Source organism: Solenopsis invicta, chromosome 16 (genome assembly GCF_016802725.1).
Source record: "Solenopsis invicta isolate M01_SB chromosome 16, UNIL_Sinv_3.0, whole genome shotgun sequence".
Lineage (NCBI taxonomy): Eukaryota > Metazoa > Arthropoda > Insecta > Hymenoptera > Formicidae > Solenopsis > Solenopsis invicta.
Genome location: NC_052679.1, coordinates 18859970 through 18885370, shown reverse-complemented (window position 1 = coordinate 18885370; position 25401 = coordinate 18859970). Strand labels below are relative to the sequence as shown.

The 25401-nt window shown below is 33.9% G+C and overlaps 2 protein-coding genes across 4 annotated transcripts; one reads left to right on the top strand and one right to left on the bottom strand.

Moving 5' to 3' along the window:
- Positions 1 to 113: 113 nt before the first annotated feature.
- On the bottom strand, positions 114 to 25125 carry LOC105193135. 3 transcript variants are annotated; one of them, XM_011157482.3, is made up of 5 exons: positions 21348 to 21732; positions 20999 to 21258; positions 19562 to 19710; positions 722 to 1297; positions 114 to 609 (listed from the first exon to the last, which is right to left on the bottom strand). In XM_011157482.3, the coding sequence occupies exons 2-5, from the start codon at positions 21233 to 21235 to the stop codon at positions 417 to 419; spliced, it is 1155 nt and encodes a 384-aa protein (XP_011155784.1). In that variant the 5' UTR covers positions 21236 to 21258; positions 21348 to 21732; the 3' UTR covers positions 114 to 416. The 3 variants fall into 3 exon arrangements, with proteins under 3 accessions (XP_011155784.1, XP_039314492.1, XP_011155783.1); XM_039458558.1 differs by lacking the exons at positions 20999 to 21258; positions 21348 to 21732 and adding an exon at positions 24440 to 25125; XM_011157481.3 differs by having other exon boundaries at positions 20999 to 21736.
- LOC105193134 (carbohydrate sulfotransferase 11) lies at positions 4396 to 19439 on the top strand. The gene is made up of 7 exons (XM_011157479.2): positions 4396 to 4651; positions 11911 to 12083; positions 16095 to 16348; positions 16718 to 16958; positions 17237 to 17416; positions 17588 to 17745; positions 18234 to 19439. The coding sequence occupies exons 1-7, from the start codon at positions 4639 to 4641 to the stop codon at positions 18319 to 18321; spliced, it is 1107 nt and encodes a 368-aa protein (XP_011155781.1). The 5' UTR covers positions 4396 to 4638; the 3' UTR covers positions 18322 to 19439.
- Positions 25126 to 25401: the final 276 nt, after the last annotated feature.

The following is a 25401-nucleotide window of genomic DNA, read 5'->3' as shown; positions in this document are numbered from 1 at the left end:
AATTTCTCCGAGTAAATCTCTTAAAAAAGAAAACAATTAGCTCAATATCAAATTTTAATTCGATAATCATTATATCAATATTATAAGAAGGGTAGATAACAAATTATACAAAATAATAAAAACTTGATTTATTTACACTAACGTTTTTCTATTTCGTCGATGTTAATTTTTTGAATGATATATTGCTGCATTAATTGCAGTCTTATATTTTTATACATGACATACAATTACACCTCGTACTAACCCATTTCTTCCCACTGTCCTACATATAGAACAGCATTTTTTCAAATTTTCTTCTTTTATTACCTACCAATGCTTTTTTTAATATTTTTTTTTAATTAAAAAAAATTAAAAAATCAGGAACTAATGAGTTAATACAAGACTATCTTTTATAAACACATAATAGTAAGTAGAATTTAAGGAATGAGTAAGTCTGTTATCACTTTCGCTTCTTGTATGTCGCGAATACTTTTCTTATCGCGAATCATCTTTAACTCGCGAATCAGAGCCTCCGCAGCTTCGACGCAATCATTAGTCTCGTCCACAACAAATACATTCTGAAATTCGTCTTGCAGAAGATGCAATATTACGTTCAGCTGATTGACAGATCTGCAAACGTATTGTTAAATAATGTAAATTTACCTTTCATCATAGCATGTTTTACGTTACCATAAATAGCGATCCAAGAAGAGCGTAGTTCCGCTCGTCAGCAATACATTACCTGGCAAAGATTCGGATACGAGCTTCCTTGACATCGATCGATTGCACTTCAATCAAGCAGTACATCAGGGAGCCGTGTTCTTTCATTAAAAAAACATTGTCGTAAACCTTTGCAAAGGTTCTTCTGATCAAGAAATGAAAGAGTTCATTGCCCGATCCATTTTGATCATCTTGATCATCTCTCGAAAAGCAAACGTTAACAACCTTCTCTATGGTAGACGTGCTTTTCAGGGCTAATATCGTATTGTATCTTCTTTCATCTAAGAACTTTATACACGAACTATCAAGCGTTTTCTTAATGGAGAGCTGGATAGACGGCACTGGGATTTGGAATTGTGTATCATCTATCTCATATGAGATTATACCCCAGCACTTGACGACAGGCTCCTGATCGAACATCGGATAGCATCCCAGATCTATCACCGTTGTCGCCACAACGGCTCCGGGTTGGATCGAGTTGATCTTTTCCGAGTGGAAAGCACGTTCTTGTTCCAATTTCCAGAACGCCGATTCTCCGGAAATCTGCTCGTCCCGCATAGATAACACGTATGGATAATATCTTGGATTCTCCAACGTGCTGCAAAGAAAGTTTACGTAACGGCAATAACTTTTACGCTATTGACTATCGCGTCTAAGAATTTCTCTTTTTCGCAGTTTTCAGTTAATTTGTATGCGTTAAAATAATCGTATTAAAATAATATTACTACTGCTTTACAAAAAAATATAAACATAATAAACAAATTATAATTACCTGTTATTTGGAATTTAGCTTTGTTGATTTAAAATATAATAAAAATAAAAAATATAAAGTTTGATTTGTGGAAAATTCAATATTCATAACTGTGTACATCTTTAGACTATTCAACTCGTTATAGAATGTAAAACGCGTAAAATATCCAAACGATAAGTACATTAGTTTAGAAAATTAAATTTTAAGCTGTCAAAAATTCTTATCCTATATATATGTATAATTAAATTATGTATTTATGATAATAAGTTCTCTTTGCATCGTGATGTGATGTTATAATTTGTTGGGAGAAACTGGTCTTGGGAAGGAGATGTCTCACGCTTTCCCCGAGAAAAGTCAATATTGACGTCACAGATAGGAAAGTTGTGTCATCCAATTAGATATTTCCGAAATAAAGCTTTTAAAAGGAGATAGAGCAAATCTTTTAGCATCGTCTATGACGATGTGCCACGTGATATAGATATTTGCCTCATTTAACGATGATAATGCACGACTTGTATATGTGCAATACTTATACGTATTCAACACGCGTATAAAAACCCCTGACGTTACGTAACATAATGTATGCATACTGCATGAATGTAGATCAATGTAAAGCTAATTGAAACGGCAAACAGCTTGCATTTTAATTAATCATGTTTTAATGTTAATCCACAGCATCACACTGATAAAAATGGCAGAAGAAATGCGTCGCATTCGAATTGGCAGATTTATTGTTCGAACAATTTAAGATATCGATGCAAGAATAATCGAAGGTAAATTATCGTTGGTCTGCACCACTTGTAGAACGTAAAAAATAAACTGTCCTAATTGTCGCCATTAGACAATTCTACTTAACCCTATTTCTTCGTTCGCTCGATTTGCGTTTCTCACAGAATATACGCATTTAATTTTGATATTTTCTAATAAATGCTACTTCCTGATAATACTTCAGCTACTATTGTTGTTATATATATATATATATATATATATATATATATATATATATATATATATATATAAAATTATGCATACGCTCTTTTTCCCAAAAGAATAAGAATCAGGTCATGCACAGATAATGCAGTTGTTAAGTTGGCGGATATGCACGAATCGACCTTGAAAGCAATGCTTATATCGACATTATCTATGCAAATTGACCCGAGAACAAAGATACTAATCACGATGTTCCTGCAAAATGTATAATAACGCAATATCAACGGTGGTAGAATAATTTTATTATGCAAATTGCGATGTTATAGGGAGCTCTGATAATTTGCAAATTTTACTTTCCTTCCCTCTTTTCCCTTTCTATGAAATATAAACGCAATATTTTATACATTCCTCTCTATTATGTTTTTCTTGCTTTAATAACATTATATGTTATATTTAAAGCGTATTAAATGGCGAGAAAGTAATTAAAAATAAATAAAATAAAATTTGTATTAATTAAATTTGTCTTCTCATCAGACATAAAAAAAAACATTGATTAGCTAAACAGGCAAATATAAGCGAGAAAAGTTTTTCCAATTTCATTCTTTTCTGACGCAATCTTACACTCTAATCTACTTTTCAGTCCGTTGCTTTCTAAATTGAGATATTGTATCACAGTAGAAGTTTCGTCGAAGAAGTCTGCTACCGACGTCTTGACGCAATCTGGTATAGCTATTTTCACCTCATCAGCGCTGTCGAACAAACTAAAAATTTCTTCAAGTGAAAAACCGGAAGTCGGTGGGTGAAGGAATTTCAAACGCCACAACAATTTAATAGCACTGATGAGGTGAAGATAGCCGTACGAAATCAGATCGAGACAGTAAGAGATTTTCTCAACTAACAGAAAATAAAATCAATAATAAAAAGAAAATAATATCAATTCTTTCATTTGCAGTTAATCGATATACTTATTTGTCGATATTTTATTCCTCTCTTCTATATTTTAATGAAGAATGCTTCACAATAAACAAATGTCGGAAATTTATAATAGAATGTAGAAATTTTAATCCAACATAAAAATATAGCTCGTTTCATTTCTGATTATATAAAATTAAACACATTTTATGTATTCATTAACTCGCATTCGAGTAAGCTCGGAAAATATTAATTGCGTGCAATCGTGTAATCGCGATGCAATATTCATGTCACTTTTTCGCAACGCAGGTTGCCAATATCAAACCGCAATTTGGAAACAACGTCAGCAGTTTGCACGATTGTACGACACGCTCGATACTTCGCGAATCACGAGTTATCATTAGTAATTAAATTTCAATTTCAATTGATCGATCTCCGACCGAGAAGGCGTTTACTTGCTCGCGGTGGCTCGCAAGCCGCGGCGCGTTTGCGCGAGAAACGTCCAGCGGCAAATCGACCCGCGAAAAAACCGACCAATGGACGGAAGCAGACAAGCCGCAGGTCTGGCTGCGGGTATTTATACCCCGACATCAAGATTAATATTTACTGTCCTCTCATATTCATCCAGCTCCCATTTACAAATGCATCTATAGCCTGTTCTCATTTTCAATTTTACTACATGTTTTCTTATAGAACATAAATTGTTTTCATTTACACATAAGACACCACAAAAAACGTATGTATATGTAAGAATATATTTCCATTTATAAAGAATAAATTCTGTTGGTACTTCTCATACGTACGTATGATATTCAATTTTATATACACAAACTTGAAAACATTAATTTGGAAAGAATCCATTTCTCTTTAATTTGGTTTCCCAATTTGGTGTTAGAATATATCTAGACTTAATTTCCTTTATTTTGTAATAGAATGGCCCACGAATGTTAAGAACGATTGTTGGACCAAATAGTGTCTCGTGTGCTCCGATTTTACAGCCAGAAACAACGCGCCTATCGCGAGAGCACCCTGCGAAGCATCGGCCCTGGTGGGACGGGTCGGGCGGTAGCGCCGAGGCGCTTATGGAACAGGCCGGTCGGTCGGTCTCAGTGATCTGCACGATGCCGCCGTGATCGTACGGCATCGTACTTTTCCTGGCGACACGCGGCACGCATCACGTGGCACCACACACCGCGTCCGCGCGCTCCTGCCTCCTGCGGCGTGACCACGTCCGACGTCTCCCTCGCACCGACGACGCGTAGCGCACCGATCCGGGGGAGAAACGACGCCCGTCGACGACGCTCGCGCGCGACAACAAATGCGTCAGTGATCCCGTCGTTGGATATATGCCGGGAGAAGGTATATACTCGCGATACACGCGATGCCCAACCTGGGAGAGAAATGAGACTCTCTCCCGGGTGGTAAACGCGACCCCCGCGCGCAAATCCTGGAATTAGAAAGGCCACCCGCTGACCCCGTGAACCTTTGGCACAGCTGTACACGACCGCTTTTTTTCCGCGAGACCGATCGCCCGTCGTCATCCAGGAAACGTTACTTTTTCGCGATAACGTTATGGGGATACGGCAAAGATAAAACTAACGTAATATAGAATCGCGTGTACGGTGAGCGATAATGTTAGACCAAAGTGAAAATTATCACGTGATTATTTCGCAGCAAACCTGGAATTTTAACATATTCGTGACACGGCATTGAAAGACTGTAAATTAACTTAATTTTGCTGAAACCCCGTATCATTAACATCTATCGTGATTGATCAAATTTTCTTCTTCCATCATATATTATTGTCAATGTAAACTAGAATCATAAAAAAAAATCGAGAGAGAATTAAATTAGAATTTCGTTAGTTAAACTGGGCCTTAAAAACATCAACGATTAATCATAAATCAGTGAACTTTCGGCTTTTAGAAAGAAGTAGAAGTCAAATAGCAGATAGTTCGAGTTAACTAACTACAAATTAGATATTCTCACCATCTCTTTATACAGAGTAGATTTGTCCGCAGTGCAGACGTAGAGAAAGAAATGACCTAATCGAGTCAATGTTAATTAACACAACCGGCCAATTTAAATTAAGGTCAAAATTAATTGACGTTAGAAAGAGACGTGAAATCTTATCTGCAATTTGATTCCTTTAATATATCTCTCGCGGTTGCTTGTCGTCGACGATTATGATTTCAAGGCTAGTTTTAATAAACCCATCCTTGAAAAAGTGCAATTGCAAAAGTAGTCCTCGATGTTTCTATAACAGAATGCACGCGACGGTACTTCCTTTTTTTATTGCTCGATCTATTGCCAGGCAAATTACCGAATTATAACATTCGTGACTAATAAAATCTTAACGATATTTTGTTAATCCACCCGTCTGTATGCACGAATCTGTTTCGTGCGCAAATATTGTCTCGACCTGATTTTATGTATAATGTGCATGGTAACCCTTTGCATTACGTGAAGATTCTTTAATAATTTCAGTAATGTTAACTATTCTACAGTTTAACAATGAAATTTAAATTCCTTTAAACGTCAGCTAATTCTTTCTAGAAATATCAGCAACTTTTTCGAATTACTTATCTCTAAAAATTCTTTATTTTTAAATAAATCAACAAAAGGATCAATAAGTTGATTATTACTAAACTTTTATCTAATTTTAATAATAAAGTCGTTTCTCAAGGTAATGTTGATAATGAACAATTTATCAAATAATACTTTGTCGCACCATCCGCAATATATCTGAGATAACGGCATCGCTGGTAAACAGATCTCCATTTACTGTTGGTCTTAGATATTTAAACAAAATTAATAACTTCATTGAGGTACATAAAGACAAAATACATTTAGAGTGCCACAGCAATATTATCTCCAAAATTTGTTGTGTCGACTGCAATATCTCACGTTGGACAAACGAAGAGACAATTAAAAACTAGAATTTAAAAAACATAAAGATGGAGCCATCAAGACACATTCAGTAACAAGATATCATAAATTTTATAATTAAAGATCTTTTAATTGGAATATAAAAATTCTTGATTCAAAATTCTAATTATGAAAAAAATTAATTTCTGAAATGTTAAATATAAAACAAAAAAACAACATAATTTTACAAAAAAATACAGAGTTTCTTGATGCTTCTTGTGTTTATTTTACTCTCTATCTAATAATAATTTTTAAAGTATCATTTAATACATTATATCTAAATAATTTGCTTAATCTCATTCGTCTTTTGTTTGCACGAAAAAGATGTATTGTTTAATAGTCGCATTTGTCTTTTCGTTTGTGTCAACATGAACTGCACTGTTTAAATTAGGACTACTAATACCTTGCCTCTTTTTCAATCCATCCAAATTAAATTCTTTATCCAAATTAAATTCTTTTATATTTATTTTATTTTTTATATGTATCTCTATACTTGCTATTTTTATAATTTAATTTTATAATTTGAGCGGTTTTAATACTGGCAAAATTCGAACATCACGCTATGCTAGTTTTTTTCCTTTTTTGGATTTATTCGATTTCAGTCTAGCTATTCATTTCAACGTGCAAGAAATAATTAATAACGATTATTTATTAACTATTGTGAATTTTATAATCTGATTGACTTTGATTTTGACAGTAATTTATTTCTATTATGTTAAATTGCTTTATTTACATGTTATATTAAATTTATTATCAGATTTATTACATTGAATTTATTATCAATTCATGATGCTGTCCTAAAATTAATTTTTAGGACATCTTTTATCTTTTTAATTTTTATTATTTTTATATTAATGGATTAATGGAAGTGTTGAAAAAGACTTAGTAACGGTTTAGAAGCATTTACGATTTGTATTTAAATTTCTTTGAATAAATGTATCTATTTATCTGTTCACTCTCTTTGGTCGTGGCTTATCTCTCATGTATTTATTTTTTTGTATAAATAATTTGAGCTTTAATATTTAAATATTTATCTTTCATTGTGACAAAATTCTAATCAAATGATAATAGACTAATGCTTGAACTGACATCTGCCGTTGTCACATGCTTCAGTAATAAGTTCTTATTCCGGGTACACAAAGCAAATGTAATCGTGAATTACAAATCAACGGTTCCATTCACGTCGAGATCAAAGATCGTTCCCTTCGCTGTGGGAGCAAACCGTTTCTCTCATCACGAATCTCACGGAAAACATAAGTCACATGCACACAGAATTGTCCAGGCTTATGTAATCTAATGCTGAAATCCTAGCGCTAGTATGGATCCGTTTCGCATTATATCGCACGAAGATGGCCTATTGGCGAATAACATGAATTCTACTTTATACATACATTCATTTTAATGTTACACAAGAGAATAATCCTACTGATATCGCTTTCAATTATTTCTTATTTTATATACTATTATCATTTTTAAGTAAATTTTATCTTACACAATATTGTTCATTACAAATAAAAAGTAATATTTATCTTACTATTTAGTAAATTTGCAATTTTTCGATAATAACATGAATTGAATTATAACTGTTGTAAAACTACTTTTAAAAAATAAAACCCAAGTAATACTATTGTACTTCCATTTAAAAATTTTCCTACTCCAATCCAAGTGACATAATTTAATGAAATATAAAATTTAGTCATGAAGAATTAAAGACGTAACACTACAAAATGAATCAGTTCAATTAAAATTAAAAAAAAATTTTTATGTAAAGAAACTTGGTTCTGTGATTAAGTTTTATATTCCATTAAAATACATCACTTGGATTAAAATAGAAAAATTTTTAAGTGAGAATACATATCGCTTAGGTTTATTTATTTATTTAATTTTTTTTTAAGTAATTACACAATGGTTGTGTATTTCGAGGAAATATGTATATTCTCTTTTCTAACTAGCGAAATTTAAAAGTGAGATACCTAGTAATCTAGTATCTAGTAGATTTCAATTTTTCCATAATGACAATGAAGCAGGAAAAGTATATTTTACTAAATGCATCGAGTCCATAGTGAAGAATAGAGTTACGTAAAGATTATGTGACTTCAAATGAATGGGCACAATAGATTACCTGAACGGTATGAAACGGAAAGAAGTCATTTTTGCTTTAAATAGTGACCGACTGATACGATAAAATCAACACACAAGTTTATTTTATGTAATATAAACAGGAAATATTATAGGAAACAACTATATTGAAATGTCTCGATAATTAAATTTACAACCATTATCTTCGTATGTTGTTATCTCTACATGTGTCAAGATAGCAAATTTGTAAAAATTCGGTAAAAAGCGATACCTATAACTCGTCATATTTTATGTGTTACATCTATAGCACTGACAAATGCTGATACCATGAGCTATTGCTGAAGCACATTTGTTCTATAAACCCTGATAGAATTCGATCGTACGTAGTTTTTTGCGGCACACCTCCGCAAAAAAGTTTGCATACGCCCTACTAAATCCTTTTTCGCAACTGTGCAATTTTTCTTTTCGACTCTTTTTACCTGTCAAGCGCAACGCAAGCAATACATCAGCGCGAAACTTGTTTCGAAAAAAGCGAGATTTATGTAGCCTACCACTTCGCTTTATTCGATAATTACACACCTACCCGCGATTATCCTTGTGACAAGAGACTTTGTTTCATAAAACGCCAGCAATAATTACCATTTAATTGCGAAGCAACGAAGAAACGTGACACACTCAAAAGAATGGTACTGCAAGTACAGCCATAATTTTTTGGCTGTAAAAAATTAACTGAGGTAGATAAATAATTAGCAAATATTGAGATATCGCATGTGTTTGATACTTCTTTTAAGGATTAACCAATTTAAATAACGAAGACAATTTATATCAGATGTGAACTGTTTGTGAAATTAAAAAAGAAAATTTTTCTGTTGCTGTTATAAATTTATATATGTAACAAATAATATTTTAACAGATATAAAAAATAGCGATAAATTTTTGTCCTGACATCTGGAAATCTACATCAGCAAAATATTTTTTGAGTGTAGAGATCTAGAACCGTTTCTTTTTATTGCTCAAGATGTTATATTTTAAGATCTTTTCCTCCTCATTACTCTGATTGTTATCCTTGATTCATGTTGTCATTGCGCATGAAATAATGAATTTCAAGCTTCCTTCTCGCAAACAATGACTAATCCGATCGTTCCTGCGTATCACAATATTACGAGGCTTCATTATAATGGTCCGCGTAATCCGAGCGGATAGAATACAATGATGACGAATCTCGGTAAATCTGCCATTCGACGTGCAGCCAAACGCGACGATTATGCTAGCAACAACGTCGAGAAAGTCAACTGCAAGTGGGATCATCCACGCCGGCGTTACCGCTGGCATACTGACCGTGAGAATTTCTGCAGCGCGCGAACGCTTATCGCGTGGATGCGGTCACATTTCCGCGGCTGCTCTACGGCTGCTTGGCGCGCGAATAACTCGCGATCTCGATATACACGGACAAACGCATACCAACACCGGGAAATGCGAAACTGATTACCTATCCCATCGGGACTGGCGCGCCTCCTTCTCACGTCGTACGTAGTATTCCGCAAATAAACACAGCGCTCTTATAAATTTTCTTCGCCGAACTAATTATCGTGTCATCTGAATCATCGACTTGTGTATTCTTGAGCGGTTACGCGTGTGTCTGTAAAAACTACTCGACGTATTACAGAAATAAGTATTACGCAGAAAAAAATTATTATTAAATCAATCACATTTTCATATACAGAGAGAAAAACATTTCATTAGTATTTTTATTTCTTTGACTAAAAGTTGTTTCACTGAGAGAAAAAATTTTAATTCAACAAATATATTTGTTGTATCTATAAATATTTGTTACGGATATTGGTATTTGTTGAATTACAATCTTTTCTCTCAGTGTTGATTAAAACAACATATGCTTATACAAAATATTTGTTTGAATAAAAATATTGTTTTATTCGAACTTCCATTATTTTACGAAAACAGCACTATTATTAATAGCACTTATTAATACAAGTTTCGATAAATTTGTTTGGATACAAATTTATTTGGAATGATCCAAACAAATCAATGTTTGAATCAATAAAATTTGTTAAGTGCAAAGAAATCATTTTCTCTGTGTAATATAAACAAGAGTGTAATATTTTGAAGGATTTTGATTATCTTAAATAGACATAAGAAATTTGTTTCTTCATATAAGTCATGTCTGTTTGAAATTATCAAATTCTTTCAAAAAATTGTACACTCTTGCTTATATATGAAAATATGATTGTTGATTTGATGCCAATTCTTTTTCTGTGTAAAAAATATTTGTGTTAATTAGAAAAATAATTAAAGTTTCCTTTTACCGAATAGAAATGTTATAAAGAGCATTTACATTTAGTTGATTGAAATGTCGATATGCGGAAAAAATCTATTTATTGCAAATGCATCCATTGTCGTCTTTCCACGTGGGCGAAATGCACGTCATGTAACGAGAATTGCTTACGAGAATTCTAAAAGAAGATTGTAACCGATTCAGCTGTCGGATCGAACATTCGTCTTCGTGTCGAACGTCAGAACACGAAGACGTAATGGTATATTTGTCATCATCGCTTCCTTGTTAAAGTAGAACTTGCGAAACATAATATTTGCGAGACAACAAACCACACGAGTCATTAATTCTATCGTCGTCTATTTTGTCGTTAAATAAAAGATTATTTACACTACCTCGAATTTAAAACGATTGCTTCGCTAGAACAAACAATGTTCACTGGCTCCCAGACTATGATAGCGACATATGCCGTTACAGTCCGGGAGCCAGTGAACATTTTTTGCGTTTTATTTCAGCAAACTTCGTTAATCAATTTTATCGTCTTTTTTTATACTTGAGATTGTTAAAACGGAAGTCTGCCGTCACTCTTCCGGGACAGAAGCCTACAAAAGCCATTTTATTTCGTAAAAAATAAAAAATATACATAAAAAATACAAAAAATAAGTAATATACATTATAGCAGCAAAGCTGATTTTTGTTTGATTATTTAAAAAAATAATATAACTATTATTGTACTAAATTTCAACTTTGCTGAAATAAAATTGTATTGTATTTTTTTTACACAATTGTATCATTTTTTAACGTGTTCCGTAAATTGTATCCTATTTTCTTGACGTATTTGAGGGGATGACAGATTGTATCGTCCCGAAAGTACACTGACAGACTGTCATTTTATTATTTTTTATATCATAAACAATAAGAAAAAAAATATCAGCTTTGCTGCTATGACTGCTGTAATGATAAAATAATAAAAATAACGATAAAATTGACAAATCAAGTTTGCTGAAATGATACAACAAAGTGTTCACCGGCTCCCAAACTATCAGACGCTCGGAGAGCTATAAATCGCGGGGTGTGCTGAATAATTTCTGACGGAACATAATACCTGGGGCTTGGAACATTCTAAAGCGTTTACGTTCACATTCACGGAACGGTTTAGTTTATCACCCAATCTCGTCCTCGTTAGCAAGATCCGAAGTATCGGTATGGCGAGAGATCGACAGACAACGCAATTAACGTAATGGCCCGGCGGATCACTGATTAATTATAGCGATTCATTATTTAAGAGGCGCCGTATGGTAACGCTCTAAACGTGTTTCAGTCCGATATGAGTACAGACGGAAACACGTTCTCCGGGAGAAGATGACCCCACGTCGTCGCGTCTTGGCAGGAATTCGCCGTGCTATTTTTGCCGCCGGTGTCCTGGCGCTTATCGTCCTAGCACTGTCAGGTCAGGATGGCACTAACACTCTGCAGCACGGGAATTCGCTGGAGGTGAGTTATATCTCTCGTAGTGGTTTTACCAGTAATATTTCTCCGGGTCTTTAAGCACCCTAGAAATCTGCTCTACATTGTTTCGAATAATTCGAGTACAATTTATGGAGCTCGAAAACCGAACGTTTGCCATCGTCGATCATTCAACATTAGCATGACGTTTCACATTCAATAGCTTCAATTGCATTCTCCAAAGTCATTTAAAGTTTCCAATTCGAGCATATAATTGAACTTGCGCCAATTTTCAACGTTATTCAACGAAAGTCGCAATGCTGATTAATCTCAATTTTAACTCTTCTTCCAATAATTGCGCGCCGAGTTCCATTTTTAAGTTGCCAATGTTTAAACAAACATTTATCTCGTTAAACATGTTATAAATGTGCTATTCTAAGAAAGCTTGTTATACGTTCCTGACGTGAAAGAGGTCACATAAAAAAAAAAAAGTTAATTTCGAGGGAACGCAGAATTCTTCCCCCTGATTCTTGGGAAACCGAAAACGTTTGCCTTACGTAAAGCATAACGACCATAGATTGGCACATTTCCAGGCGCAATGCGGTACATAGATCAGTGCCCGCCTGATATGGCCCATTTAAATATCCAAAAAAGTAGTTAAAGTTACTTTCGAACGTAATCATTTTGCGAGTTGGGAACCAACATGTATCCATTGACCCTTTTGCTATGAAATTTATCAGACAATCGTACAAATGCATACGTATCAATAAGAATAAAACGTTTCAATAGAAAGACGTTAGCATCGATTTGAATATGTCATCGCAACATACAAAGCTCCTGAAACTATCAAAGATAAATTTGTTATCCCTCCCCACAAAAATAGCTAAAAAATTGTATAAAAAGCAAAAAGAAGTTTGTCTCTTTTTCTTTTTCTTATCGTAAAATATCAAAAATTCCGAACAAAATAAAAAACCTTAAATGTAATGGCATAATTTCGAGATTTTGTATAACTGCATAATTTAAAATTTTTTCAAAATCATACAATAGATTTGTAAATAATTGAACTGAATTTTTACAGTGAATGTTTTTTTTTTTTATTAACGATACCTAATAACAAAGATTTAAATCATCCAAAGACAAAACGAGAAATCTATATAAGTTCAAAGTATTATATTTTTCTGGCTCAGCGAGATTATCCGATTAAGATAATGTATAACGCCAAAAAGGTTTCTACATGTCGGGGCATTCGTATGATAAGTTATGGTCATCACACACGCATAGCACTTCATATTTTTGCTATGAAATCTCGGGTGTTTAAGCCAAAAAGTTTTCCATTGGAAAAAATTAATATCGACACAATGGAAAATCGCGAGACAAAAACTTCTATCGCAACGCATAACTTTTTTTCAAAAACATGAATTATCTTTATTAACAAAGTTATTCTCTTGCAGAATAATAAGATTTGAATCAGAGCGTGGAGTATAACGTTTCACAATCAGAGACGCAAAAATCCAATGTGGATTGAATTTTGTCAGAAATAAAACAGTAACAGAGATGGAGAGCTAACGATAATTAAAAGCGAAAATACAATTTTTATTTCAACGCGTTTAAACAAAAGAGACGTTTTTATCCAAAAGACTGTAATTATTTGTAACGCCTTAATGCACCGAGCAAAAATGTAATAATGGCCAAAAATAACTGCAAGCAGCAGAGAGAAAACAGCAGAGAGAAAAAAATATTACGGCCACAGGCGGTTGTTACATGATATCAAAACAAAGGAAACAGGAAACATGTTGGCAAGGAAGACTCTAGTATCTGCAACACCGCTCGTACGACAATACTTCAGTCGCGACAAGCTAACATTTAATTGCACTTAGGAAAGCTGCCCAACCGGAATATATCTTCTCGTATAACAACATGGTATAACTGCTTAACGTAAATAACGCAGAAATGTAACAAAGAGAAATAACGATGTGCGCCCTAATGCCTCACAGGTGGCACGTGTATGCATGATGCGCCAATGCATAAACGCGCGCGATGCGCCACCACCCTTCGTGGCCCACATTCGTCGTCGCACAAGACGCGTTCCACATCGAAATCAATAAGCGGAAGCCGGTAGTTCTGCATTCGGTCTTGCCAGCTCGCCACACCACAATACTATATCAATGCCGACTTTTTCACGCTGAACGACTTCGCCGCGAATATTGAGGGAAGAAAAAATCGGTTTTTACCTCTCACGCCTTTTAGGTCTCGCTCCCTGCGGGATTTCGTCGCGATCGCAATCAGGCTGTAGCAATCTAAATTACTAATCCTTACAATCCCGGGGGAGTTGACGTAAGATATATTTGCTTTTGTAATTACCGGATTACTGAAAGATCTCTACCGCTTAGAGAATTCTTGCAAAAATTTTAATGTAAATATGAATGAGCCTCACAAAATAAAGTATTGATAAGGATGACGTAAATCAAAGTGTGTGTGTGTGTGTGTGTGTGTGTGTGTGTGTGTGTGTGTGTGTGTGTGTGTGTGTATACAGTTATATATCTACACACACACAGACTGTATGAGAATCTCGAAACCAATTTCCCGAATACACAGATAATTCATGAGATCATAGAATTGTCTACCGCCTCTTATTAGTGAGATACGAATTTAATAAGGATGTGTCTCAATATAGTATACAAAATATCACCTCTTACCGTCTATTTTATAAATGGTAAGAGGTAATCTTTTGTATACTATATTGATATAATATATGCATTATTTTATCGCCTGTAAACATCACGTTTGCTATACGAATACTATTTAAGCTAACTTTCATTAATTATTCATAAAGTCACATCAGAAAGTCGTACTTTAATTAATTGAACATTTTCTTTAGAGAAATTAAATATGAAAAGAGCTTCAATTACATTGAAAGCGACGTGAGACACGCCTTAAAAGAGAAATATGCGTTCACAAGTAACACAATCTCCAATTTAAATGCAATTATGTCATGCACTTATCAAGACCGCATTCAGCGCAATGCAACATACATTTAAACACATAGACATGCGTTTAAATTCTAATTACAAAAATTGGGAAATTGGATTAATCTTACAAGCCCCGGAGGTCAATATGTGTTGCGGCGTAGTCCTTCCTCGACAGGAAGATTCGTGTTATAATCCGCGTACATGGACTCTTCGGACTCAATCGATGGACTGGTTCTCTAACTTTTTCGCACGTGTGCAGTTTTAATTAGCTATATAATAATTATTACTCATTATCTCGCAATTACCTGTATTGTAATTGAGTGTTATTAAGAGACATGCTAGAGTTTCACGCCAGGTGCATGTGTCAATCAAGTTTTCACTTTAAATGGTTTTTTTTTATATGCATGAGTATGATTTTATTTTATCTTTGTATTACACAGACACACACACCTTTTTTACCTTTTTATAAAAGGTTAAGGTCGTCTTTTACACGAGAAGCTTATGTTCATTCATAATTCTGTTCGCGCATTACGTTTTCAAACAAATCCCCCCCCCCCTTTTTTATTATTATTAAGTAGATAACGTAATAACTTGAACCTACGCATCAACGAGGCTACTCGTCGCAAATGATAATAGAGAGAATGAAATAATTGGCAGAGTAATAATGATTAAATTGTGCGCAAAAAGCTTGCGTCCGTGAATTTCTCATTTCTGTCATTTATCAACGACGGCATTACAAAGATTACGCAAAATAATCGAGCAAGTAATTTTCGACACGTTTTGTATCTTACACATACATAACTCTTACGTCAGTGTCCAATTCATAATTCAGCAGCACCGACTCATTTTATAGTTCATTGAAGTGGTCTCTGGTATATCTAACCGCCCACTAACTATTAATTTAGGTCAAGTTAATGGTAAATGACAGTAATATTTCTCGACACTTCGTATTTTTAAAGAACCTTAATTAAAAGCGACATCATTAAACGAGCAGTAGAATGGTGCTGCGTAACACAGGATATCGATTACAAATTACGTCCTTTCGCATTGATTTTCTCTTACGAATCGTAAACTTTATACACTTTGGTAGGACGCGAATCTGACACCGGAGGAGAAAATATTGGAGCAAATTACGGCGGCGGAAACCGAGCAACGTCTAACAGCTAGGCGGAAATTCCTGGCGGAGAAATGCGCCGAGGAGGGACTCGATCGCCCTGGCAACGACTCGCTTCACAGGCCGAACGCCTGGGAGTTTCTTGTAAATAGGGAGTACCATCTCATATGGTGTAACGTTTTCAAAGCAGCGTCTACATCATGGATGTATAACTTTAATTTACTTGCGGGGTAAGTTCCATCGCTGTTTACGTAACTAAAGTTTCTCGCAGAAACGACAAAAATGATGAAGATATAGTATGTACCGCGCAATTTATGTACTGCTGCAGACTGTAAATTGCAAGATGTGTTTGCAAAAAGATAATATTACAAAGATAGCTATTTAATTACTTTAACTATCCTGGACTCAAAGAATTTCCCTATTTTCTATTTTTCTAATCGTTATTTCTAATCGTAAATTTTTCTATTTTCTAATCGTTAATTTGCTAAAACCCTAACCGGATGAGTTAATTATAAATTGATCGTACCACTGATAAAATCACAAATGATAAATCAGTGATGAATCATCAATGAATAATCGTTATTGCACTACCTTTGCAGATATAGTCCGCAATTTCTGAAGGCCTCTAAAGCAGTGCCGGTTTCGCTAGCCAGACAGAGGTATCCTAGGCACAGCGCGGAAGAGTTGGCTAAATTTTTGAACGACAGCATCAGTTTTCTGATAGTGCGGCATCCCTTCGAAAGATTGCTTAGCGCTTATCGAGACAAATTGGAGCACAGTCTGCCACACACGTTTCATAGTAACCTCGGTGCACACATAGTTTGGCACTACAGAGCAAGGGTAATGTCTTTCGACGATTTTTATAAATAATAACCAGTCAGATTCTCTCATGCTAGTCAAGTTAATCCTAATTCTCCTAAAATAAAATTTAGTGAATTATAAACATGGAAATAAAAGATGCAAATCAATAAAAAAAAATAAAAAAATAAAATTAGTTGAACTTGAAGTCGACTTTCTCTAATAGTACACAAATTAACATATTCATATTGATGATTTCAATCGATAAAATTATTAATGTCAAACAAAAAATTAAAAAATGAATCTTTCGTAAAATACAGGATCCGAAATCAAATACAAGACAAGGGCCGAGATACCCCCTCTTCGAGGAATTTGTGCGATGGCTGTTATGCCAGTGGAGAGCGGGAAACGAGCTCGACATGCATTGGACACCAGTTGTGAACTTCTGCACGCCCTGCCAAGTGCGATTTGACGTGATAGCTAAATTCGAGACACTGCATGTAAGTGGATTTAATCATCGGCTTCCTTTTAAGGGCCGATACAGTTAGACGAGTAATTTTCTGAATGTTTTATGATTCAAGAAAATATTTAGTTTGCAAAATATTAAATGAGACAGATGTATTTTGCTAAATCGAGCAAAAAGTTTTAAAACCACCCCTTTCTTGTTAAAGGACGATCAAGATTATCTTATAAAGCAAGCTCATGTAGGACACATCATCAAACCTGAGTGGAAAAATCCTACCAAGGGCGTCCAAACGAAAGATGTTATAAAAAACTATTTCACACAATTATCCAAAACGCAGATCGAGGAGCTTTACGAGATGTTCAGGTACATTCGCAGAAAAAGAATCATGAAATTTATGTACGATGATAATTTTATGTATTGTTGCGTGTAAGAGACGTAACAATTATGCACGGAAAGAACGTTTTTGCTGAAGTGCCTAATAATTTAGCTTGGATACAAATCTGAAAATAATTTTGTTACATCAAAATAATTATTAGGTTGGCAAAAAAGTCATGTCGTTTTATTTTCTATGTAAATAAAAGTTTTTGCTTCATTAAAAAAAAAAATCTTTCATAATAGGACAATCAAATTAGTTGCTAAAATGTCAAAACAATTTGTAGCTTTGTTCATGTTAAATGTAATTATTTGGATTGCTCGAAAAAATTATTTCCAGATCTATATCTAACTAAATTTTTACTTTAGCAAAACCATTCTTCCTACGTATGAATAATGTGTAACAATAATAATATATAACAATATATGAATAATGTATAACATAAAACGTAAATTTATCTTATCTTTCTAATTCGCAGGTATGACTTCGTACTGTTCGATTATTCACCCGAGGAGTACTTAGCATTTGGTAGAGACGAGATTACCACACTAACGTGTAAAAAGTGATCATGGCATTTCGTCTATGCTTAGAATATGTGACATCAAATTAAATGAGGCGTGCGACACACAACGAAATCGTAGATAGCGCTAAATGAATTTGGAGGAATAGGAAGTACGGTATTCGATGTATGATGATCAACGCATTTCTAATATGGAATTTCAGAAAAGGAAAGATATGTCCTGGTTTTGTAATTTACATATAAACTGCGTTGTCATATTGAACTTTTTGATAGTGTGTATGTTAAAGTTTATCAAATTGTTGTATTGAATACATTGGAGAATAAAAACGCGATGGATATTAACGATAAATAACGATGATGCAAACGTCTTGCAAATATGAACGTACAGTTCGTTGCTTGCGTACTTAAATTGTTAAAACATACTCAATTTTTACAAATTTACAGTTGTCAGCTTGGAGAAAGCTTTATCGGTATCCAATCTTTCAAAATTTTCACTCTCAATTATCTTCCGTTATAATAATGTATGGTATTATTATGGTATAGATTATCATGGTATAGATTCGATTAATAATAAAAGTTGTTCTAAAAAGCTTTTAAATAGAATTACGATTGACTCAAGAAATTCTTAACTTAAAAATAGATTGAAAGAATTTTAGTACGTGACACAGAAAATTGAAAAAAATTTGTGATAGCCTCAGTTTTGCATAAAGCAATAAGAGTATCTAACTAATGCCACCGAGTTGTCCCCGGCAACTGCACAATAATCTTTTTAAACATAAATGTAGTACCACTATAAAAATGGTAATAGTACTGCCTCAAGGAAACATGGTGCAAAATATTAAGGTAATTAACTTATCACATAACATCACTTTGAGATGCAAAACATTTTGTAGAGTTGCGTTGTTTTCGAGAAATAATAAAAATGTATATTTCCGATATATTTCCAAGTAAAACGTTAAATCAATCAGCAGCATATTTGCATACGTTTTGCTAGACGGTAGAAATCGATAAAAATAATTGGATTTCCAGAGTTTTAAGTGTGAAATATTTGTCTGCGTGATCGCAGAACTCAATTGAATTTGAATGATGCAAAAATATCTTGACGTTACGAATTTCTATACTTACAAGGTAAAACATTGTTGAATAAAGATCATTTGTACAATATTTTGTGCGCAAAATCTTCATCCTTCTCTTATTTTTATAGCTATACATCTTTATCTCAATATTTTTGTTACTTGTATTGTCTTTGTTTAGAGACCAAATACCATAATTGTCAAATGACTCACCAACTAGATCTATTGTATAGATCTACTCCAATAATCCACTTGTCCTGAAGAACGCATTGCCACTGTAAAGTTACCTCCAAATTTTTTACTACACTGGTCTTACTGTGTTTCGGTTTCTTTGTCACAGGTGCTCCTTCGACATCATACAACTGTAATATCAAATATACTGTAATATTATAATTAAATATTCCATATATCAACAATAGAGTACATTGTGATATAATGGCATTAAATCCACTAAAATTAATTTTTAAGTGCTCCTGCAAAAACAAAAACAAAAGAAAAACTTAAAAACATACATATAACAAAAAAATACAAATAAAAGAAAAAATCAAAATTAAAAAAAAACTCAAATTCAAAATAGATTTGTAGGATGTTTAGATAAAATATAAAGGTATCAGTAAGAGATAATTGTAGCTCAATGGCAAAGTGTCTATATTAATATATTACGTCAGAATTTTTAGAGTTCTAAAAAAAACCAACAAAAATATAACATCTTATCAGTGACCCATGTCACTAACTAAAATCTATTGTCAGAAATGGGAAGTAATGAGTTACAATAAGTAACAATGTTACTCGTAACAAGTTAGCTCTTTATAATTATTGTTTTATAATTTGTTAACAATGTTACAATTTTTCTTGGTACTAATAATAAGTTCAGGGAAATAGTCACAATCAACTCATTATCATTACACATTGCTCATTAAAAAATACTAACTTCTAACTTTACTCTTACTTACATAATGAGTCAACTGATAAGTTACTTTTTTTTCAATGAGTAATGCATACCCGGGTAAAATTTTTATTTATATAATTATACATCAAATATGTCCACATTTTAAAAAATATATAATTATACATATTTTATATAAAAAATGTTTTCTTGGTAATGACAAGAAACTTGTTAAAAGTAATTTTCCAACTCTAGCGTCATTACTATAATAAAAAATTGTAATATTATCAAATTATCATTATAAAAAAATAAAAGTAACGATAAGGTAAAAAGAATCGCAGATCACAGCTTCTGGTCACTGCCGCACACAAGCGTGCATGCCGTGTACGTGTGCTAAAGTGTGCCAGCAACGTCATAAATGAGAGCATAGCTGTGTGCGGCATGCGACCAAGCTATCAGGATCCGTGATACCTGGACAACAGCCAACAGTAATAGAAAATAACAGCTTCCCAATCTTCCCATCCCTATCAGTGGTACAATGAAAAACAGAAGTAGAAAATAGCAAGGGGGAAAAAAATCTTAACCAATAAGAAGCCGCGAAAGATATATGTGAGCCAATCAGAAATTGAGAAAGATCTACGACAATCGTTAGAAACTATCATCTGGGATGCACCCAGATATCATTTTATCTCGTTCATCATTTGGTAAACAAAGATAAAATGATACTACATATATATTACAAACAAAATCGCGCGATGACGTACGTCGCTATCCGAGTTGGAACTCGCGTCCTCCCCGTACAGCGCTCGCCATTCAAGAGCACCCAAAACGCGCTCGGTGGTCGCCCTCGTTTCGGCAATCTCACTCGTCGTGAGATCGATTCTGCTCTTGACGTTGGCGAGCTCCTTCAGAAGGTGTTCTTCGACGGGATTTGTTGGCGGGGATTGCACCGACATCTCCTCGTCGCTAATAGCGAATATATCTTCGTCGTCGGATTCCATTGCCCCGCTGCCCCTCTTCCCGGCTACGGCGTCGTTTGCAATAATAAACAGATATCTTTGTCCACGGTTTGACCACGGCAAAATCGGAGCAAAGCGATCGCGTGATACCTACCCGAGTAGCGAATATAACCTGTCTCTCTGTCTGTCTTACGTATGAAAATCTATGAGATCGAGAAGCCGGTGATGCACGCAAGCAAGTTAACAAAAATTTCAAACTTTATTAACCGATTCGCGCAGGATAGCCAACCTAACGAAGCGGACTCTGCGTCTGCGCTATCACAAGACAACTCCGTTTCCGAAAACAATCGAGAAGACTGACGATGGCGACAGTGACTGGTTCGAGCGGCGTACTCGCATACTCGCAGGTTCTCGGAAGTACGGTCGGTAAAGTCAACGCTCTACAATGTTCTTCGTGCTCCATCTGACTTATGTACTTTACTGAATCGAGCAGTTTTAAAATCATCTCTTATTAGAGGTCGACAAAGACTATCTTATAAAGCAAGCTCATGTGAAACACATCATCAAACCCCAGTGGAAAAATCCTAAGAGTGTTCAAATAAAAGATTATACTACTTTTTCAAAATTTTTGGACTCTAAAAATCTGAAAAAAATTTGATATACAATATACTGATATAGACATGCTATTAAACTACAATTATCTCTTGTTGATACCCTTATATTTTACATCCTACAAATCTATTTTAAGACATAAAAAAATTATTTCACGCAAATATCCAAAACATATATCAAAGAAATTTATGAGATGTTCTGATATGTTTGCAGAAAAAGAATTGTAAAATCTATATACATTGATAATTTGGCGTATCGTTAGATATAGAAACATAACAATATACACGGAAAGTACACATTTGCTAAAATGTTCAATAATTTAACTTGGATACAGATATAAAATTAATTTTGTTGGATCAAAATTATTAAATTGTCAAAAAAATCATGTTTTGTATTTTATGTAAATAAAATACAAAATTTGTTTGTATTTTATTTACATTTAAATTTTTGTTTTATTTAAAAAAAGCCTTTAATAACAGGACAAATTAGTTGCTAAAATATCAAAACATTGTGTAGCTTTGTTCATGCTTAAAATGTCCTGTAATTATTTAAATTGCACAAAAAAATTATTTCCAAATCTATATCTAGCTAAATTTTTACTTCAGCGAAACTATTCTTTTCACATATGAATAATGTGTAGCAATATAAAAATAACAATGTATAAATAATATATGACAACATAAAAATTATCTTATCTTTGTAATTCGTAGGTATAAAGTCATACTGTTTGATTATTCACCTGAGTACTTAGCATTTAATAGAGACAAAATTACCACACTAACATGTGTAAAAAATGATCCCGGCAGTTCGCCTATGCTTAGAATATGCAACATAAAATAAAACAAGGCACAGAAAGAAATCGCAGATAGCATAAAAATAATTTGGAGGTATAGGAAAGTAATCGATAAGACGATCAATGCATTTCTAATGTGGAATTTCAGTAAGAAAAAGATATGTTCTTGTAATTTAAATATAAACTGCGTTGTCATATTAAACCTTTTGAATATATTAAAGTTCATTGATTACGTACTTAAATTGTTAAGACACTAAATTTTTACAAACTCACAATCAGCTTAGAGAAACTTTTATCAATATCTAATCATTAAAAATTTTTACTGTTTCAGTTATATTCCTTTGTAATAATGTATGGTATAAATGGAATTAGATTCTATTGATAATAAAAGTTGTTGTAAAGCTTTTAAACAGAAATATAAGTGATTTAAGAAATTCATGACTTAAAAATAGATTGACAGAATTTTACTGAGTGACATAAAAAATTGAAAAAATTTATGATAAACAGTTTTGCATGAAGCAATAAGAGTATCTAACTAATGCCACCAAGTTATCTCCAGCACAATACTGCACAATACTCTTTCTAAGCACAAATGTAGTACCACCATAAAGATCTTAATAGTACTGCCTCAAGAAAACATGGTACAAAATATTAAGGTAATTAACTTTTCACATTACATCACTTTGAAATGCAAAACATTTTGTAGAGTTGCATTGTTTCAAGAAATAATAAAAATGTATATTTCAAATATATTTCCAAGACAATAAATCAATCAGTAGCATATTTGCATGTTTCATTAAAGAAGTATCAATAAAAAGTAGAACTCCATAAAAATAATTGAATCTTCACAATATTAAGTGTGAAATATTTGTATGATATTCTGTGCACAAACAAGTTTATCCTTTTTTCATTTTTATATTTTTACATTTATCTCAATATTTTTCTTGCTTATATCATCTTCGTTTAGAGATTGAATAATTGACAAATAACTCACCAATAAGATCTGTTGTACAGATCTACCCAATAATCCACTTGTTCTGCAGAACGCATTGCTACTGTAAAACTACCTCCAATTTTTTTTCTATATCAGTCTTACTGCGTTTTGGTTTCTTCACCACGAGTGCTCCTTCGACATCATAACTGTAACATCAAATATGCTGTAATATTATAATTAAACATTCTATATATCAACAATAGAGTGTACATTGCAATACAATTATATTAAATGCAATAAAATTAATTTTTTAATGCGCCTGCAAAAACAAAGAGAAAAATTTAAGAACATACGATATATAAAACACACAGAAGTGATATTCATTACAAAAAATAACATTACTTCTCACCAAACATAACTTCCGCCTCATGTAGTCTAAAGTCTATTACCAAGGATGAAAAGTAATGAGTAACGCTATTGCTCGTTAGTTCTTTCTAATATTTTTTTATAATTTTATAATATCGCGGCTCTTAATAGCACGAAACACGGCCGCACAGAAGCGTACATGCCGTATATATGCGTACAAAAATGAGCTTGCATTTTGAACGTCGAAAAGCCGCCATCTGCAATTCCTAGGTAACGGTAATGGAAAATACCAGGTTCCACCCCTATCTACTGCGTAATGAAAAACAAGAGGGGAAAAAACAGGGGGCAAGACATCTCAACCAATCAGAAGCCGCGAAAGATATATGTGAACCAATCAGAAGTTGCGAAAGAAGATCTATGGCGGTCGTTAGAAACCATCGTCTAATGCGCCCAGATAACGTTCGATCTTGTTTATCATTTGGTAAACAAGAATAAAATAATACTACATAAATATTACAAATAAAATCGCGCGATGACGTACGTCGCTATCCGAGTTGGAACTCGCGTCTTCCCCGTACAGCGCTCGCCATTCCAGACACCAGGGACCCAAAACGCGCTCTGCGGTCGCCATCGTTTCGGCAATCTCTCTCGTCAAAAGATCGATTCTGCTCACGACGTCGGTGAGCTCCTTCTGCAGGTGTTCCTAGACGGGGTTTGTTGGCGGAGATTGCACCGACATCTCGTCGCTGATAGCAAATGTATCTTCGTCGCCGGATTCCATTGCTGCCCCCCTTCCCAGCTACGGCGCCGTTTGCAATGATAAACAGATCTTTGTCCACGGAGTTTAACCACGGCAAAATTGGAGTAAAGCGCGATCGCGTTATCGCGTGATACCTTCCCGAGTAGCAAATATAACCTGTCTCTTTGTCTTACGTGTGAAAATCTACGAGATCGAGGAGCCGGTGATGCACGCAAGCTAGCGAAATTTTCAAACTTTATTAACTGATTCGCGCAGGATAGCCAACAAAGCGGACTCTGCGTCTGCACTGTCACGAGACAACTCCGTTTCGAAATCAATCGAGAAGACTGACGATGGCGACAGTGTCGGGTTCGAGCGGCGTAAGTTCTCGGAAATACGGTCGGTAAAGTCAACGTTCTACAACGTTCTTCGTGCTCCATCTAACATATGTATTTTACTGAACCAAGCAGTTTACAACAATCTCTTATTAAAAGTCAAGAAAGACTATCTTATAAAGCAAGATCATGTAAAACATATCAAACCTCAGTGAAAAAATCCTATTAAGAGCAAAAGATTATGATTTTTTCAAAATTTTTGAACTCTAAAAATCTGAAAAAAATTCTGATATATGATTTACTGATACAAACGTTCCGCTATTGAGCTACAATTATCTCTTGTTGATACCTTTACGTTTTACTCAACATCCTACAAATCTATTTTGACATAAAAAATTATTTCACACAATTATCCAAAACATATATTTA

What these genes read in the sequence shown, in the direction of transcription:
- LOC105193135 (XM_011157481.3), bottom strand. Translation starts at nt 21,235, where the DNA reads ATGGAATCCGACGACGAAGATATATTCGCTATTAGCGACGAGGAGATG. An exon ending in GTTCCAACTCGGATAGCGAC is followed by an intron (nt 19,711 to 20,998) that starts GTACGTCATCGC and finishes TTGATATTACAG; the next exon opens with TTGTATGATGTCGAAGGAGC. An exon ending in CGTATCCGAATCTTTGCCAG is followed by an intron (nt 610 to 721) that starts GTAATGTATTGC and finishes ATACGTTTGCAG; the next exon opens with ATCTGTCAATCAGCTGAACG.
- LOC105193134 (XM_011157479.2), top strand. An exon ending in AGCACGGGAATTCGCTGGAG is followed by an intron (nt 12,084 to 16,094) that starts GTGAGTTATATC and finishes ACACTTTGGTAG; the next exon opens with GACGCGAATCTGACACCGGA. An exon ending in GAGCTTTACGAGATGTTCAG is followed by an intron (nt 17,746 to 18,233) that starts GTACATTCGCAG and finishes TCTAATTCGCAG; the next exon opens with GTATGACTTCGTACTGTTCG.